General features: G+C 43.8%; 1 protein-coding gene across 1 annotated transcript in view; it reads left to right on the forward strand.

Annotated features, from left to right (window-relative positions):
- The window catches only part of DCBLD1 (discoidin, CUB and LCCL domain containing 1), a 205,572-nt gene that overhangs the window by 76,714 nt on the left and 112,740 nt on the right, over window positions 1-16,118 (forward strand). The window contains exon 3 of the mRNA XM_069235368.1: window positions 10,116-10,253. Within this exon, the coding sequence (XP_069091469.1) occupies window positions 10,116-10,253 (138 nt within the window). The remainder of the gene's footprint in view (window positions 1-10,115; window positions 10,254-16,118) is intronic.

A 16,118-nucleotide genomic window follows, 5' to 3' on the forward strand; every position in this document is an offset into this window, starting at 1 on the left:
ATGCATAATAATGTTTACTTATGTAGCAGTCTTTAATTGTTCACACTTGTTGGTGCAGCCTGTGCTGTGTAACTCTAGATACGTGTTTCTGGATACATTCCTTCATCAGCAGAGAGCAAAAAGTTGTTTTGGGAGTGCTGGAAATGCTGCTCAGAGTCTTTTCAGGTCTCTATCACTCACGGGATGCAGGTGCGTCAACACAAGCTCTTCAGCACAGTAGCTCAAGGGGGCTTTTTCAAACAGGAGAGTAGGAGTACACTGCCTCACACCCCAGGACTCTGTTTGCCCCAGTGCATCATGGTAGATGCAATGCATGGTGACCCTTACTTCTGTAGTAGTCTTAAATGTTTCACCTGTGCCCAGTGATTGGTATATGAGCGTCAATTTAGTACATGGTATGGCTTACAATCCATTGTGTGCTCTCTTCTTCTCTGAGATGGCCAACTTTGTCATGTGCTAAAAAGCCTATTAAGAAGCTATTTTCAATTTATGTACAAAAGTTCTCTCTCCTGCCAAGGAATACTTTATTGCGGTTATTAGTGGCGCATGCAGTGATACTGGCTCTCCCATTCCCCCGGATTTTAACACAGCTTTATTGTTCGGGTGCATGGGTGCTATGGTAAGGGACGTGGGGGGGGGGGGGGACGTAGAGTACTTTTGATTTTGCACTAACCTTTCCAGTTCCTGCACCAGTAGTGCACGTTGCTCACCAAACTTGGGGTCCCGTTCCATAACATGCAGTCACTATAGCTGACATAGCCTATATTAACCCTTCCTAACTTTTTCATAGAACAGGCCATTGTGTGGTTCGTGGAAATCGCATGTCTGTTCGAAAGGACAGCACATAAAATACTTGAATGATACACAAGCTTTTCTTTTGAATTGAGTGTGACAGACATGCTTGTAGAAGTAGCACCTCAATGACTGAATCTTCAGCACTCAACAGATATGGTGGACATTAAGGCGAAGGGTGGACCAAACAAAGACCGTGACATTTCCATTTAATTTGACCAGCTCTCTATTTTTCAGCACAGGATGACACATATTAGAACCAATCCCACATTCTGAAAGGACTTAGTTATCTTTATCTATGTTGGGTGGAGACGCACTGTCTGCCCATATGGGCATCATATTGCAAGACTGACCACTGGATATATTGTAAATGGGGACTAACGCTGTCAATTGTCTTAATAATCTCTCATGCTCCATAAACTGTTTTAACTTTGGTAGATTGTATGCTTCTTGTCATGGCATATGAATTGTGATTGGCTAGCTGCGGTTCTCTGCCATAAATAGCGACATTATGCAACTTGAAACTCGATGCGAATAGCCTTACTGCTTCTAGGTGCTGGGGGGAGAATGCAAAGTGGCGCTAAGATGTATTATAAAACCAGTAATTACATTGCAAATCATTAAGTTGGAGAAGAGCTGTTGGGGTAAATGGAGGAAAGCAGAATTACAAAAATAAATCTGCGAGAAAAGATACATGGGAACTGGAAGAAGTTTTCTCTTAGAAAGACCTAACCAGTACAACAAACTCAAACAAGAATGGAAAAAGAATTGGCACATTACTGAAAGTAAAATACCAAGAAAATACCTGCTAACAAAGCAAATGCCAAACGAGGGACTAAAAAACTGCAAAGAAAAGAAACCACACACGGGAGGAGAGCCATAAATTGTTACAGGTGGTTAAACCTGCCGTACAGGTTGGAGTCGAGGCCTTTGCTGCTTGTTGGAATGCTTGGAATGTGGGTGATTTGTTAACCATGTGTTTTCATTATCTTCCTCAGTCCTTAAATATCTTAGCATTCCAGTAAGGCTACCTGCGAGTGTATGCTGAACAGTCTGCCATTTCTGCAGAAATATGCAAGTGTAAAGATAAGGTTTGATTGTGGACGACATGGATTGTATTTATTTTGTATTTTTAGACTACACACTGCTGGCTTAATTAGATGTGTGTCAGTATTTTTACCTAATTAATCAGTGCACAACACAGCTTTTTATTTTTTTATTTATTTTTTAATTTTAGTTAAACATATGGGGTGTATGTACGCTTACTATTTGATTATGTTTAGGGGCGTGGAAAGGTAAAGGGATTTGCAATCTGTTTTAGGGAGTCTTATTCAGGAAGAACTTGACGCATCATCCACCTGAGGCAAAGGCCGCGTAATGATCAGCAGACCTGAGAACCCTTTTTTTAACGCTTGCGTGCCATTTAGGTGGATGGAGTGCAAGGAAGCTGCAAACGCCAGGCGCCTCTCTTTTGCCTTAGGGGCAAAGATTTGAAGCAGCCAGTAAGAAAAGAAAGAGCTGGCCGTGGAGTGCGTTCTCCGCTTCAGAGGAAGGGATCTCTCGTGGGGTAGTGTATAAGAAAACTGAGGAAAACAAACTCTGCAGTCATGCACCTGGTATTAAATGCTGGTTCTTGAAAACTCCAAAATGAGGAAGAGGGCATTGGTGATGTGCCCTCTGATTGACTACTTGTCTGTTAAACCAGTTTACCATATTGACAGAGGATAAGCTTTAGTGTATCCAAGAGTTCCGGCACATGTAGATTGTACTTGACGTCTAGTACAAGGTAGTGTTTGTTTAAAAGCTTCCTCTGTGGAGGTTGACCTCAGAAGGAACTAATATAGTTCCTGTATCATAATTCCACGATTATGAATGTAAACATGTTTGCAGCTGCAATAGAGCCTTCAAGCTGGCAGGTGCTATCATAGAACTCCGTCTAGCCTCTGGAGTTGACGGCACTGAGGGGCATATGTGAGCCTCCATCCACTCCAGTTTATCCTCACCATTCAACTCAGTCCAGAGCTCTACTTTGGATTTCCGTTTTAACCATGGTTTTGATTTTCAACAAAAAAAGTTTGGCAGTGTGTGAACAAGGCCACAGGATTCATATTGTGTTGCATGTGTCACAGACAGATGTTGATAATGGTCCTGCATGATGCCTGTCTGTGGTGTCTTGGTACCAAACGTGATACCAAGTCCTGTGACAAATGCTCCCAAAGGCGATCAGGGAGTGGGAAGCAAAATTTTACATTGTTGAATACAAGAAATTAAGTTGTTCATCATTCAGGGCGCTTTCATCAGGTGAGTTGAAAATTAATTTGAAGGATAGGTTCAAGAAAAATCAAAAGGAGCACAAGTGTAGCTTTTCAACATCCAGACGGTCCCACTGCAGTGAGAGGCACAATCTGCATTCTAGGAACCCAACTCCAGCTTTGTCATCTTGCTCGTATCCAATGCTGATGTGCCTGGAGTGCCCGTGGTAGCACATTTCAGCCTTCAAGGAGTCTGTGCTTCAGATCCTTGACTTTGGTATTGCTCCATCTGGTGTGTCTTTCTGCCCACCGCCCCAGCCGTTTAGAAATCCCAGTTGAATTTCCACTGATAGGTCTGCCCCTGTCACCGACTGGCCACGTGTGAAGTCATTATTTTCCTGCACCAGGCAGTACCTCATCTTCTGCCCTGCAGACCTTGCTGATGGTTGTCCGATCAGTACTACCACAAGCTCCAGTAGGGTCAATTCAGAGTGCAGTTTTTGTGCTGACCCTAAATTCATGTTCCAAATAAGGAGATTAACCCTATTGAGGAACGTGAAGGTCGGGATCCAAACATATTAACCATAACATAAGGTACCCTCGCTCACCATTAATCATAGATTCACTGATGTGCCAGAACTACATTTTTGTCTTTCGTTCTATAAGTGCATTCATGAATATATTTAAGTATATATTGTGTATATGTTGCTTAGGGTTGAGATGTCGCAACATTACAAAAACTGAATAAGGTTCGTAATGTTGAACTAAATGTTTACAACATGATGAATGAAGTCTGTGTGATGTTGTGACCCTACTCTCACTAGAGAAATGCCACTGTGTTGTTAAATCTGCGCAGACTTTTAATTCAGAGTGAACAACCAGCATATTTAGACAAAGTGGTAAAACCAGGGTTAAACATCAAGTCTATTAGAGCCAGGGCTAGAACTAGTGGTGGATGTTGAGTGTTGTGTCTACACAAGTGAACTGCACTGTTGGGGCTGGGCGTCTGTAACAAGGATTTTTATATAATTTACTATCTTAACTGAGCCTACTTCTAAGCACTTACAATATTTACGGATAGGAAACTAAAGGCATGAGGACATTGTAAGGTCAAAGTTTCTATTTCGTTCCAGTTCAATAATCAAGTTTGTTTGTATACTTGACTCGCCAAATGTAGAGTTAGCAAGCTGAAAAGGATTACTCCAGGTGTGGTAAATAGATAGCACCTCAGATGCAGCATAACAATATTGTCAAATCTGTGTCTCGACTAGGGACTTCATTTAGACAGCAGTATGGAGTGAAACCCTGAAATTAACTCCAAGGCTCAGAGTCGTCACCGTATACAAGCTTCGCTTCTTCTATGCTCACCTTACATTTCCCCTCATCCACCATCCTCGGATCGGCACATGCCTCGGTCACACCACCAAAAAAAACTGTTTGGCCCATAGGAAAATGGGTGTGAGTACCCATGATTTAGATTATTATTTTTCAGAAGAGGTTGGGGGAGGGGGGGCATTGGTGACTATTTGTAGCCAAACAGAGCCGACCATCAAATATTTTTTTTAATACGTTTTTCAGAGGGAAAAACTTTCTTTTATTTGCGTGAAGAGGGTTGTCTGTTTCAGCAGCTTGCCAATCTCCCAATGCTGAAGCGCTGCATTCTTTCACTGGCTGTTGATTTGTGTGTCCCCCGCCCCAGCACGCCCCGTCATGGTATACCTTGCCAACTCAGCAAAAGTCATTTAGCTAAGAGGAAGATCTTCTAATCGTTGCTGACAAGTACAGTAAGCCGTGTTTCAACAAGATTAGGTTGATATATGGTTTAACTGTTGAAAACCTGTCCAACTTGTCAAGTGCTCTAGAGTTCAGATCCGGCAAAGAGAAGGCGGTTAGTTTATTTTTTTGTTTTTAAATATATAGAGAGGTTTTGCAAAGCAATGCTCATTATTCTTTGTTAGTCTTCAGTTATGTTTGGGGGGGGGGAAAGGGAGATTCTAGTGTGCTGAAGTGCGTAAGCAGAGTTGCCTTCCTCGGGGGTGAAGATTGTAGCTGAAGAGGAGAATGCCACACCTTTAAAAAGAGGAACCCACACTTGAATGCTATGCCTGTCTCCAATAGTATCCATAGGCTCCCGTCAAGGTGTGACTCTTACGCAGGTGCTGCGCTCTATCTCTGTTTAGCCAGGTTCACGCTTCACAAGTACCCACTCATACATCATGCATTAATACCCATATGTAGGTGGCAGAGTTCGTGACCCCTTCTCGGAGCTCTCCTGACTACGTATATCCTGGCTTATTTTTTAAAAAAATGTACAACATTCAACCAGGATTATCCCGTAGAACAGTTGAAGTTCTAAGGGCAGTGATGGCAACCAGCCACGGCGCTGCTTATTTCACTTGTGAATTGTTTTCCTGCTTGCGGTCCAGGATGATGGCGTTTCATAACCCGTTAAATAATAAATATCTTTCTGCCTGCTGATCATGGTTATTCTTTGCCACTATTTTGGCCCTATTTATGGACTTTCAAAGCACAGAATTCTACTTCACCAACAACACCTGACTAACCATTAACCTTGGGTTCTGGAGCAGCCTGCTGCCCTTTGTAAAGCCCTCCAGCGCCTGGTCAGTGCTGTGTAAATGCAGTTACCATACATTACTTGGCTTACTCCTTTGAAGCTGCAGGCGATGAATCACTGTTTTTGGATCCCTCCTTAACTCTTGCCAGAGAAGCCCTGCTGTATGTTTAATTCCACTACAGAGGGATGCCGTGCAGCTCGAACCGCAAGGCTGGCTGTCATATCGAACACAAACCAGGTAGATACATTTCTGCCACTTTGCGCCTTATCGTGGAGGCGCAGTGTTCCACTGCACAGCACATCTTCTTCCCACCCTGGGTTAAATTTGTATCCCAAATGTGGCCATGGGAAGATTTACAAATGTGCATATCAAGCAAATGAGCGTATATTTTCTCTATTTTGCAGTTGATTTGAATATGTAGTCCGCAGCTGTAGATTATCTATCTGCCATCATTGCCACGTTGTCGTGGCTGCAGTAGTGTGCTCCGTTTGATGATCAATAATGACTAAAAGTATTGAAAATAATCTAGAACCTAGTATGCTGAGGGAACCTTTTGGACTGATGGTGGATAAATACAGTATTGGATGTATGATAGCTGACAAGTACTGCCCCTGAATGGCCCTCACCCCTCTGTCGCTTCATTTTGATTTCCTGGAATCCATAAAACCTTCCTGGAAACTGGTGAACAGGGCCTGAAACATGTGGCAATTGCAGTTGTTTGCAGATCTTGCAGAGCTTTTCTTCTGACAACTCCATGAAGGATAGACCCATACATTCGTAAGAGCGGTGTAATGTGGGGACAAAACACAAAATCATAATACAGAAAAGATTGCAGGCCTCGGATTGGTCCACATTGGAGCTCGGTGCAAATTCATGGTGTTTGCTGAAGTATTTAGAATTGCTTTTCACTGTGGCAGGTGCCAAAGAGGAACAAAGGAGTAGTTTGGCCACTTTTCATAGTACAGGGCACGACAGATGATGATCAAATCATTTTTCTCTTTGGTGTTCCTTAGAATTAACCATTACCGCTGGCTTTCTTTAACGTTGATTTCACCACCCTCTTTTATTTGTTCAATGATAAACAGGAATTAGTCTACTGTGAAATGTTGTAACTTTTTTTCTTTAGAAAGTTTAACTATGGATCATGGCACGCCCTCTACAACTTGATGACTCCAAAACTAAGCTTCTATATGTTCTGTCCTCTGGAGTAGTACAACAATACAGTGAAAAGTCTGTGGCATTTTTAGGTCGAGTCTGCCTGACACAATGCAAGCTGTTTCATTTCAAAAGACCTATTGTGCGCTTACTATGAACTTACAGCCCTCCCATTGCTTACAATTGGTTGGCCTTACTTTCACTCTTATTTGCTTGCTTCTTATTTGATGGCTTTCCTTCTACCAACGTGTCCGTCTTGTGCTTAGCCCACCTCTGAAACGTAGCCTCTTAACCATCTCTCTGATTGGGTGGCTTCTGTCCTTCAAGTCTAAACTTTTAGAGAATTTCTTTTTTTTTTCGTTGAGCACTCTGTGCTCTCCAAAAATACCCAGCCGTGCACTCTGTCGCTATCTCTGTGCACTTCTCTGTGCCTCATGCTTTTTGTTCTCACCCATATGTGCTTCTCCTCTGTGCCCTGTGTGGTGTCACTTTTTTGAGCTTCTCACTGTCTTATATGCTTCCCTTTCTCGTCCCCTTGTTCTTCTCCCTCCCACCCCCCGCCTTCAACCCCTCCCCACACACAATCTGTGCTTGTGTCTCAACCTCTTCATGTGTGGATTTGTGCCACTCTCCTGCCTGTTGTTGCTGTCTCAGTTGTGGAATGCTTTCCCTTCCTCCCCACATCTGCTCCCAGCATGCGCTCCTCTGTCACCCCTCCACCCATGAGATCCATTGTTTCTTTGAAAATTTGTGCTTTCTTACTTAAAAAAGCTTTAACACTGAGCCAAGTGGTACCTGTCATCCTGGATCAATAAAAAATGAAAGCAAATGGTGCCAGCGCCATTCTGCTAGTGAGCACATGCTCATACATGATCACCCATGTGCCCCACAGTGGAATGACGTGACCACTAGTAACAGTTGTCATTGCACCATTTTTTTTTGTTTTGTTTTGACAGCGCTGCACAGCACTGGGAAAAAGCTCAACAGCTTGGAGTATGGTCAAAAGGTGTTACCAAAGGCATTAGATCCCTAAAGCAAGACCTAGTAGCTTTGCCAGTGCTTGATCTGAACCTGAAGCGGCCGTATCTCCCCTGGTTGAAGGCTGTAGACAAGAGCTGTGTCATTTCAGTTAGGGAGGATAAGTTCTATTCTTCCTCTTATACAGAGCTCACTGGGCTCCGTGTATTGGCGCTACCATGAATTCACATCAGGACTACTGTCACGTATTTTTTTTTTTAAAGTCTTAATGCTCCAAAGGGCTCAAAATACTGCTACTGGGGCTAGCCTTATGTTTAGAAGATGAGACTCTGTGAAAAGAGGAGATCGTTGGTCTAAATTCCTGTGCTTAAACATATTCAGTTCAAAGTAGCTTGTTTTATCTATAAATGCCTGTGCCACGTGGCTCATGAATACCTTAGCTTCTGGATTGCTCCATGTATACCAAGTCTTTACTGCAAATTGACAGACACAGATTCATTGCAAAGGGTGGCCAGTCTTCAGCTGTCCGGGCTCCAAATATTTGGAACTCTCTTCCCTTCAGTTTTCCACGTGGACCCTCTGGTAAATTCAGGAAGAGGCTAAAAAACATACTTATTGCCTCGATTGCTAGTCACACAATACTTCATTGGGTAGTCATGCCACATAATTAAAGTCAATGCCTTTGGTGAATCTAATTTTTAAAATGGATTGAAAAGTTAAATGAGCGTTAGGGACTTGATATCCCGATTGGTTGGGATTCAAGGGATTTATTCTGTGAAGCTACTGTCCAGTAACAGTATGACAACAAAAGGAAAATTGGGTACTATTCCGCACAGAAAGGAGCTTCTCTTCATGTGGTATTAACTAAATTTGCATTACAGACTCCTGCAGGCAAGGAGTCGCAGTCCGAGGGCGTAGGCACCTGTGCCTTTGGAGCGGGAGTCTTAGAATTACACACCATAATATGGTCCCTTGTCGTGCGTCAGTGTCAGCATCTGCAACATCACGTTCTTCATTATATTTTACTATAAAATGACTTGGTGCTCTTCAGAGAAAGCTAATGAATTTAAAATAGTTCAACGACTATAGAAAAAGTGTTTTTTTTAGCTTTATGATTGCACTATTGTAAAAATATGTGCAGAAGACAACAACAATAAACATTTGATAGACTCTCAATTTGCCTTGCCCACAAGACTGTTCATAATCTTAGCAGCCGCGGAAAGTTTCTGGTAATTTTAGTCTGTTTTGGTGTAAAATTCCCTTCCATCTGCTTAGATGTCTACTACTTGATTTTTTTCGTTTATAACATATTGATGGGGAGGTCTTCTGATTCTTCTTCTTTATGAGCTTGAATGTAAGCCTATTGTATAAGATGGGTTGTATCTTACATCTTTCAAATTTGTATCCCTTTAATGGTATACATGTACATTGGTTGCTTACAGTAAAGTTAATACGAAGTAAGTAAATTGAGATAAACACGTTAGAGCCTCTTTTCTGATTACATGTAGATAATCCGATTGTATTATCATGTAACTAAATCAGGACACATGATTAATAGTTTTTTCCCTTTTTACGACTTTTATTTTGATTTTTATTTTTTAAATCTTGAACAAGTTTATTGATTGATTGTGCTTTGTAGTCTAAGTGCTTACGTCCTATTTGCCTTGTCGTTAAACACTTACCTCATTTTGGATCAAGATCCCCCATCCTACTGGTTAGCTGCAGTAAGATAGTTTCTATGTAACCCTTCACCCATGTATGACTGATGTTTTTTTATTTGATCTTTTTTTAAAGTAAAGAAAGACTCTTTTGTCACTTGGTGCAGAATTGGACTTGTTTCTACCTGCATGCTTAGTTACCCCCTGTTCGCTCTGTTGGGGAGGTTTGCTTCCTCTTGAAACCAAAAGCACTAAGCCATCTTTGTAGTCTCTTTCAGTCAATAAAAGACATATAAGGCTCCATCGTACAGGATTCTTTCTTGGATTACCAGCGCAATAACTAACCAGTCCCCTTTCAGATATAATTTTGACTACATGAACATCTCTAGCTAGTGGTTTGCTGTTTGAAGAAGTAGCACACTAAGACAGAAGCCTTAAAACTGTCAGAGGCCCTAAAGTCCTGTTGTGTTCACCTCAGTCTCAGGATTTTTTAATTAATAGCAAGAAATCCAAGTGTGTGAAGACCAGATTCTTCTTTGGCATGCTGGCCAATCTCTTACTCCAAAGAGGCCTACTTGCTTTAAAGGCTTAGAGATAGATCTTTGATTTACACACAATTATTGTGTCATATTTGATATTAGGGTAATGTTGATACAATTCAGCCAGCCAAAAACATAACCACTTATTCGCAATCTTTCTTCCAGTCAACCACTGTGGAGTACTGGCCAATTCACCGAGTGAAATCTACTTGAAGTCTAATGAAGCAACCATCCGTTTTAAGAGTGGGTCCCATGTATCTGGACGTGGATTCCTTTTAAGTTTTACTTCTAGTGACCATCCAGGTATTGTAGAGCAAAGTAACAAATGTGTTTTTTTTGTTGTCTCTCATCGTTTGTCATTATTACAACCTGCAGCAATTTTGCACCTTGTGAAGTACTATCTGTTGCAGATGCTATGACATTTTCATGGATTAAGGTGACTTTTCACTTGGGGCCATGGCTTCGCTGAGCAAGATGTGGGGGACATGAGTAAGGAACTCGTGGCCCACCCTATTAATCCTGCCTCAATATCATCATCTGGAGCTTCCATCAGTGAAAACCAGCAAGGGCTCAGACCCCCTTGCAGGTAATGGTGCCATCAGCGGTGACGTGAGCAGTAGAGTAGTGGCGGTGTAGTGATGTGCCCGACTGCCACATAGACTTTGGCAGCAGATGTGCCTAGTAGCCTTGAGGACATACCTACACTGTTGAGTTCACCCAAGCGAGTGGTGTGAGCTAGCGGCCTGGGGAAAGAATCACAGTGTGCTCTGCTGCGGGCGTGGCTAGGAGCCTAGGGTGGGCAAACTGGCTCCCGCTGTTGAGTTGCATTGTCCAGGAACCCAGGGGATGAAGAAAACGCAGGAGCAGCCGGGTTGCTGGGGCCCTGGTCCAACATCTGCCTGGATCTAAGTGAGAAGAGAGGAGCGTGGGCCGCCACCGGTCTATGGGCCTCGGGGGAGGAGGCGTTTGGGGCCGTCCCAAACCCTTATGAGCAACAAACCATTTTGGCCTGCACTCCCTCCTCCTAACCCTCGTGGTACTGTGGCAGGATGCTTTAACGGCTGCCCCACAGAGAGATGCCATAGCACGCCTGCCCCCGCCTTCTCCCCCATTCCCCTGTTACCTGAAGTGAGGCTTGATGGAGCCCAGGAGGCCACTGAGTGCAAGGCGTTCCTGGGGGCAGAGGGGAAAGGAAGCCTTCCTGCCCCTTGTGTGTAGTACTGCAGTGGCTTCATTTATCTGAGACGGCTGCTGGGGACTGGCCGCTCCCCATACTCAATTCCCTTTCTGCCTTGGAGCAGAAAATAGATGCAGTGGCCATAGACGTGGGCCAATTGTATGCTGATCACAGGAACCTTGCAGATAATATGGAGGAAACCAAATCCACCCTTGACATTTTGAGACCTACGATAACCAAACTGCAGTATCAGGTTTATAAACTGCGGGGAGAACTACACAGGTTGCAGGAAAGAGCGAACGATGCGGAAGGCAGGGCCGCCACAATAACATGAAACTGATAGGCATGCAGGAACGCACAGAGGGCCACTCAGGTGAACTGCTTATGGAGGACTGGCTACTTCAATCCGTGTTTACAGATACCAAGTTTGAATTCTTTATGGTAGAGAGAACACATCGGGTGCCGGCCAGGTCTCCCCTACCGAGACCGATGGTGGTCAGACTGTTGAATTATAAAGTACTTTGACAACATTCTGTCGGGCCATGGGACATAAATGGACAGAAATAACACATTTTTCTGAACTATATGACTGTGGTGCAGAAGCAGTGCTTGGTCTTCCATCCCGTCAAACAGGTGATAAGGGGCCTAGGAATACCCTAGATTGACTATTATATCCCGCAAAAATGACAAGTCTATTAAGACACATTTTTTCATCACACTAGACATGTGGGCATGGCTCGAAAAGGAGGGACACAACAGCTCTTACCTCTGCTATACTACTGCAGCAGTCCCAAAATGGAGATGCCAGATCAGGCAACGAAGACAGGACATGCCCACTGGAGTACCCGCAAAAGAGAGAGCAGTGACAGAGCAGGAATCTCTGATGACAGACGTCTACATGAGGAGGGAAAAGGACCACCCACCAATATCCAGCATTGTGGAAGGTATAGCGGAAACATTGCTAATAGGTGACCTGGATCTAGTGACGGGGGAGGATGGCTGGGGTCGAGGGGCAGTCACATACGGACAGCAGATGAACTGATTTGTCACAGCTTAAGACTGAGGCGGGCGGTTCTGGAGAATCCTGATGGACACAAGCCGACTCTTAATACAGCACTGTTACGCAGTCAATGACAATGTGGTGCAGACCAGCTTACGAGGACCACCTACTAGTACATGCCCTTCAACGAGATACCAATGCGCAAGAGAATGCATTTTGTGATTCAGTTGATGTATGTTGTTTATATTTAACTACTATTGGGTATCCAGTTGCTGGAGCACATTCTGCTTGGATCGGGGATTGGCAACGCACCCATTCACAACCACATGATATACCCTCTAACCCAAAGTTCACATCACAGTAGCCATCTCCCACTCCTCTTATCCCTCTACTCCAGGGGTCTTCAAACTGGGGGGAAGGCCCCCTAGAGGGGCCTCAAGTGATCCCAGCAGGGGCGTCAGGCTCTTTTTTGCCAAAATAAGCATTATGGTGATAACAAGACTTTATTTTAAGTGGGGAAAAATGAGTGTCAGTAAACCACTCTAATGGGCCATTACTAACATCTTTTGCCTTTTATATCCTAGCAGGGAGTATGTGTCAAAAGGAAAGGGGCTCCAAATACTCTTCAAAACCCCCACACCCCACTTCAAATAATCACACAGTGGATACCTTTATATGTTAGTAAGGCCTGCCTCCCCAGAATTGTATGTTTGTCTAACATGTATTTGATTGTGTTTTTAAAAAGATGACAAAACTTAACTGCAATGTTTAAATAAGCCTAGATAGACATATTTAAACATAGCCAACTTAATAGAATAATTGTGAAAAATTCAAAGGAGGCCAGATGATTCCACTCCCCTCTCACTGGGGTTGAGGGGTGGGGGGGGTGTAGCATAAAAAAGTTTGAAGACCACTGTATTGCTCTACACTATGAGGAGCACCACAACAAGAGCTTATACACAATAATGCACAACAGTGGCACAAAAATATCTGATCACATGGAATGTGAGGGGGCTGGGTTCTCCGACAAAATGCTATAGGGTACATGCCTTTTTTTACATGCTGGCACGCACACACAAACCTACTGTAGGAGGCACATTTGACTGAGGTGAGCTGTACAAACTGGGAAGGTGATGGGGAGCCCAGGTATATGGGATTACGTACTCTGCATATGCACAAGGCACAATGATATGGGTGGCACCTGGAGTACCTCTCCTGGTGCATCGGACTGTGCTGGACAAAGAGGATAGGTACACAGTATTAGAGGGAACCCTAGATGGAACTGATCTTTCCATAGCCACTGTATATGTGTCTAACACCGAGAAGCTACAGTTTTTGGATACATTATCTCCTCAGCTTGCCAATAATATAGATATACTTAGGATCTGGGGAGGTGACTATAATTTGGTCTTAGATGGTGCCCTGAACTGCTCCACTCCGCCCCTCCCTACCTTCTGCCCCAACCACGCCACTGGCTTATGGATTCAGGCAATGGATGGTGAGGTGGGTACTGGCATATTTATGGCACAAACAGCAACCTATGACAAGAAAGTACTCTTAGCACTCAGCAGTATGTGACATATGCGACTGGATATGGTACTGGGATTCAGCGCTCTGATACCATACTCGAGCAATATGGAATATCTTTGCCATAGTGACTTGGATCACAATCCCCTTCTGGCGACGCTAATCTTGAGTAACACACAGACGACTGTGCCCACATGGCGATTACAGCCAGATGCACTGCTCGAAACCCCCCCCCCCCCCCCCCCCCCCCAAATTTCAGGAAATGTCAGCTTTTGTTGCTGACCACAAAGTATAAGATAATGGAGAAAATTATTTTTAACAGTCTGTTACCTAACCTAACACAGTTAATGCACCCAGTTCTGTGTGGGTTCATCCCAGGACGTAACACACATGTCAGTATTCTCTGCCTGCTGCATGTAATGGAACAGATGGCTGCAGGCCCCTGATGGTTATCGAAAAGGCCTTGATAGTCTACCTTCACTGTATCTAGTCGAGGAGCTGTCTGCGATGGAGCACAGGGGGGGCTCCCTGAAATGGATTCATCTACTATATGCCATCTCTTGGCTAGAGTTCATACAGTCAGGGTTTACCCAGATAGGTGGCAATTGCAGAGGGGCACCAGACAGGGATGCCCCTTGTTTCTGCTCTTGTATATCCTTGCGTTGGAGCCACTGGTATGCTTAATGTGAGCACAAGGGTCCGAATGGGGAAGACATGATATGCAGAATGGACACTGAGGGGCATCGACACACACTGGGACACATTTATTCTGATTCTACTCAGATTTGAAGGGCTAGTAGATGATTATGGCCTGTACAGGGGACAGTTACTAACCCTTGGAGAAGAGTGTTGCTCGATTGAATTTCTTTGGGGCCCCCACACTCAGAGGCTCTAACCGTGTTGCTGATGCATGGGATCCAGTGAAGGGAAGGGCGTATGCATTGTGCTCTGGCTTCCACATTCTTAGGCCAACAGGAACCCTAAGATTAAATAGGCACAAGCACTTGAGCAGGATATATTAGACAAAGTGTGGGGGGAACATTGGAATATACCGAAACGTGAATATAAACCTACGATTCAAATATACCCAACTCAGCTATCTACATTGTACATACCTGTCCCCGACACGTCTGGCCACTGTTTGTCCACAGCTTCCATCAGAGTGCTCCTGATGTGGTGCCAAAGTGGCAGATTTTTTCCTCATGGTGTGGGATTGTCTACACATTATCCCCTTAAGGTCCACCATCATTACCTTGCCTACTGACTTAACTGGCGGTCCGCTGCCAAACACAGCTGCTGTATGTCTGCTGGGAAGGGTCTCAAGACCGAAGTCGCTCAGACATGCTTCCAGATTCCTACAGCTGGCCCTGCTTCTAGGTAGGCGAGTGATATCCGTGCACTGGAAGACTGCAGACCTCCCTCCATCCAGGACACATTGGATGCAAGGGCTACTTAAATGGAGTGAGGCAGAGATACGTATAATGATGCTTATATATCAGCGCAGGGAGGATCTGTCATTATTGAATGGGACACACTATTCTTGGCTCGCCAAGCCAAGCCTGACGATATACCCCCCTGATTATAACTTACACAGGACATAATCAACACACATGAGCACGGGTCATTATTGATGCACCAACTGAGGGGTATATGCAGTTCATAAATTACTATGGGTAGTAAAGAACAACAAATGGACAATAAGTGTATTAGAGACATGAAATCGGCTCTATGCAGCATGGGTGTTATGTGCATTGCAGCACCATGCGAGCGACAGCAGTGGTCGTAACATGGAGAAGAATGTGGATGTGAGGACGGGTGTCTATGGATTCGGTTCAATATATTTTATTAAGCATATGTTCTTCAGTAAATCCTGGCTCTGGTATTACATGTAACCAAAGCATGTATGACCAATTATACTACGGACAGCGGCACCTATTAACATATCTGTGATACAAATGTTCAACTATAATATGTTTTGAAAATAACATAGAGCTATGAAAAAAAAATACTTTTCAGGGTAACAAAACTGTGCCCATATGTACCAAAAAAGAGAGTGGAATTCTGCACCATGTTAGCGAAAGTAGTTTATCAGATTGTGTGTAATCCCTATCCTAAATCGTGTGAGGTTAATGCACATATTGATTATTTAAGAATTGAGGTATGTACATGACTGACTCTGTGTTCATGAACAGCCTCTGTGTGTAGTTCCAAAAGCCAAGGTATAGGGAAAAAAATGCTAAGTCTCTGAATGTTCACTTTTTGCGCTGTAGAGGGAGCCTCAACCTCCATTCCATCCTGTTAGTTGTACCTGCATTTCAAAGACCGGTGTAAGCTCCTTTTCTTACTGACTTAATGAAATGGACATAAGTGGGAGTGGCGAAGCAGTGGCTTTTAGCTCTTACTTGGATAGCATGCCTTTTATTGTACAATAAGCCTAATGTTTGGACACGTTTAGGTCTGGCGT

Source organism: Pleurodeles waltl, chromosome 5 (genome assembly GCF_031143425.1).
Source record: "Pleurodeles waltl isolate 20211129_DDA chromosome 5, aPleWal1.hap1.20221129, whole genome shotgun sequence".
NCBI classification, from domain to species: Eukaryota; Metazoa; Chordata; class Amphibia; order Caudata; family Salamandridae; genus Pleurodeles; species Pleurodeles waltl.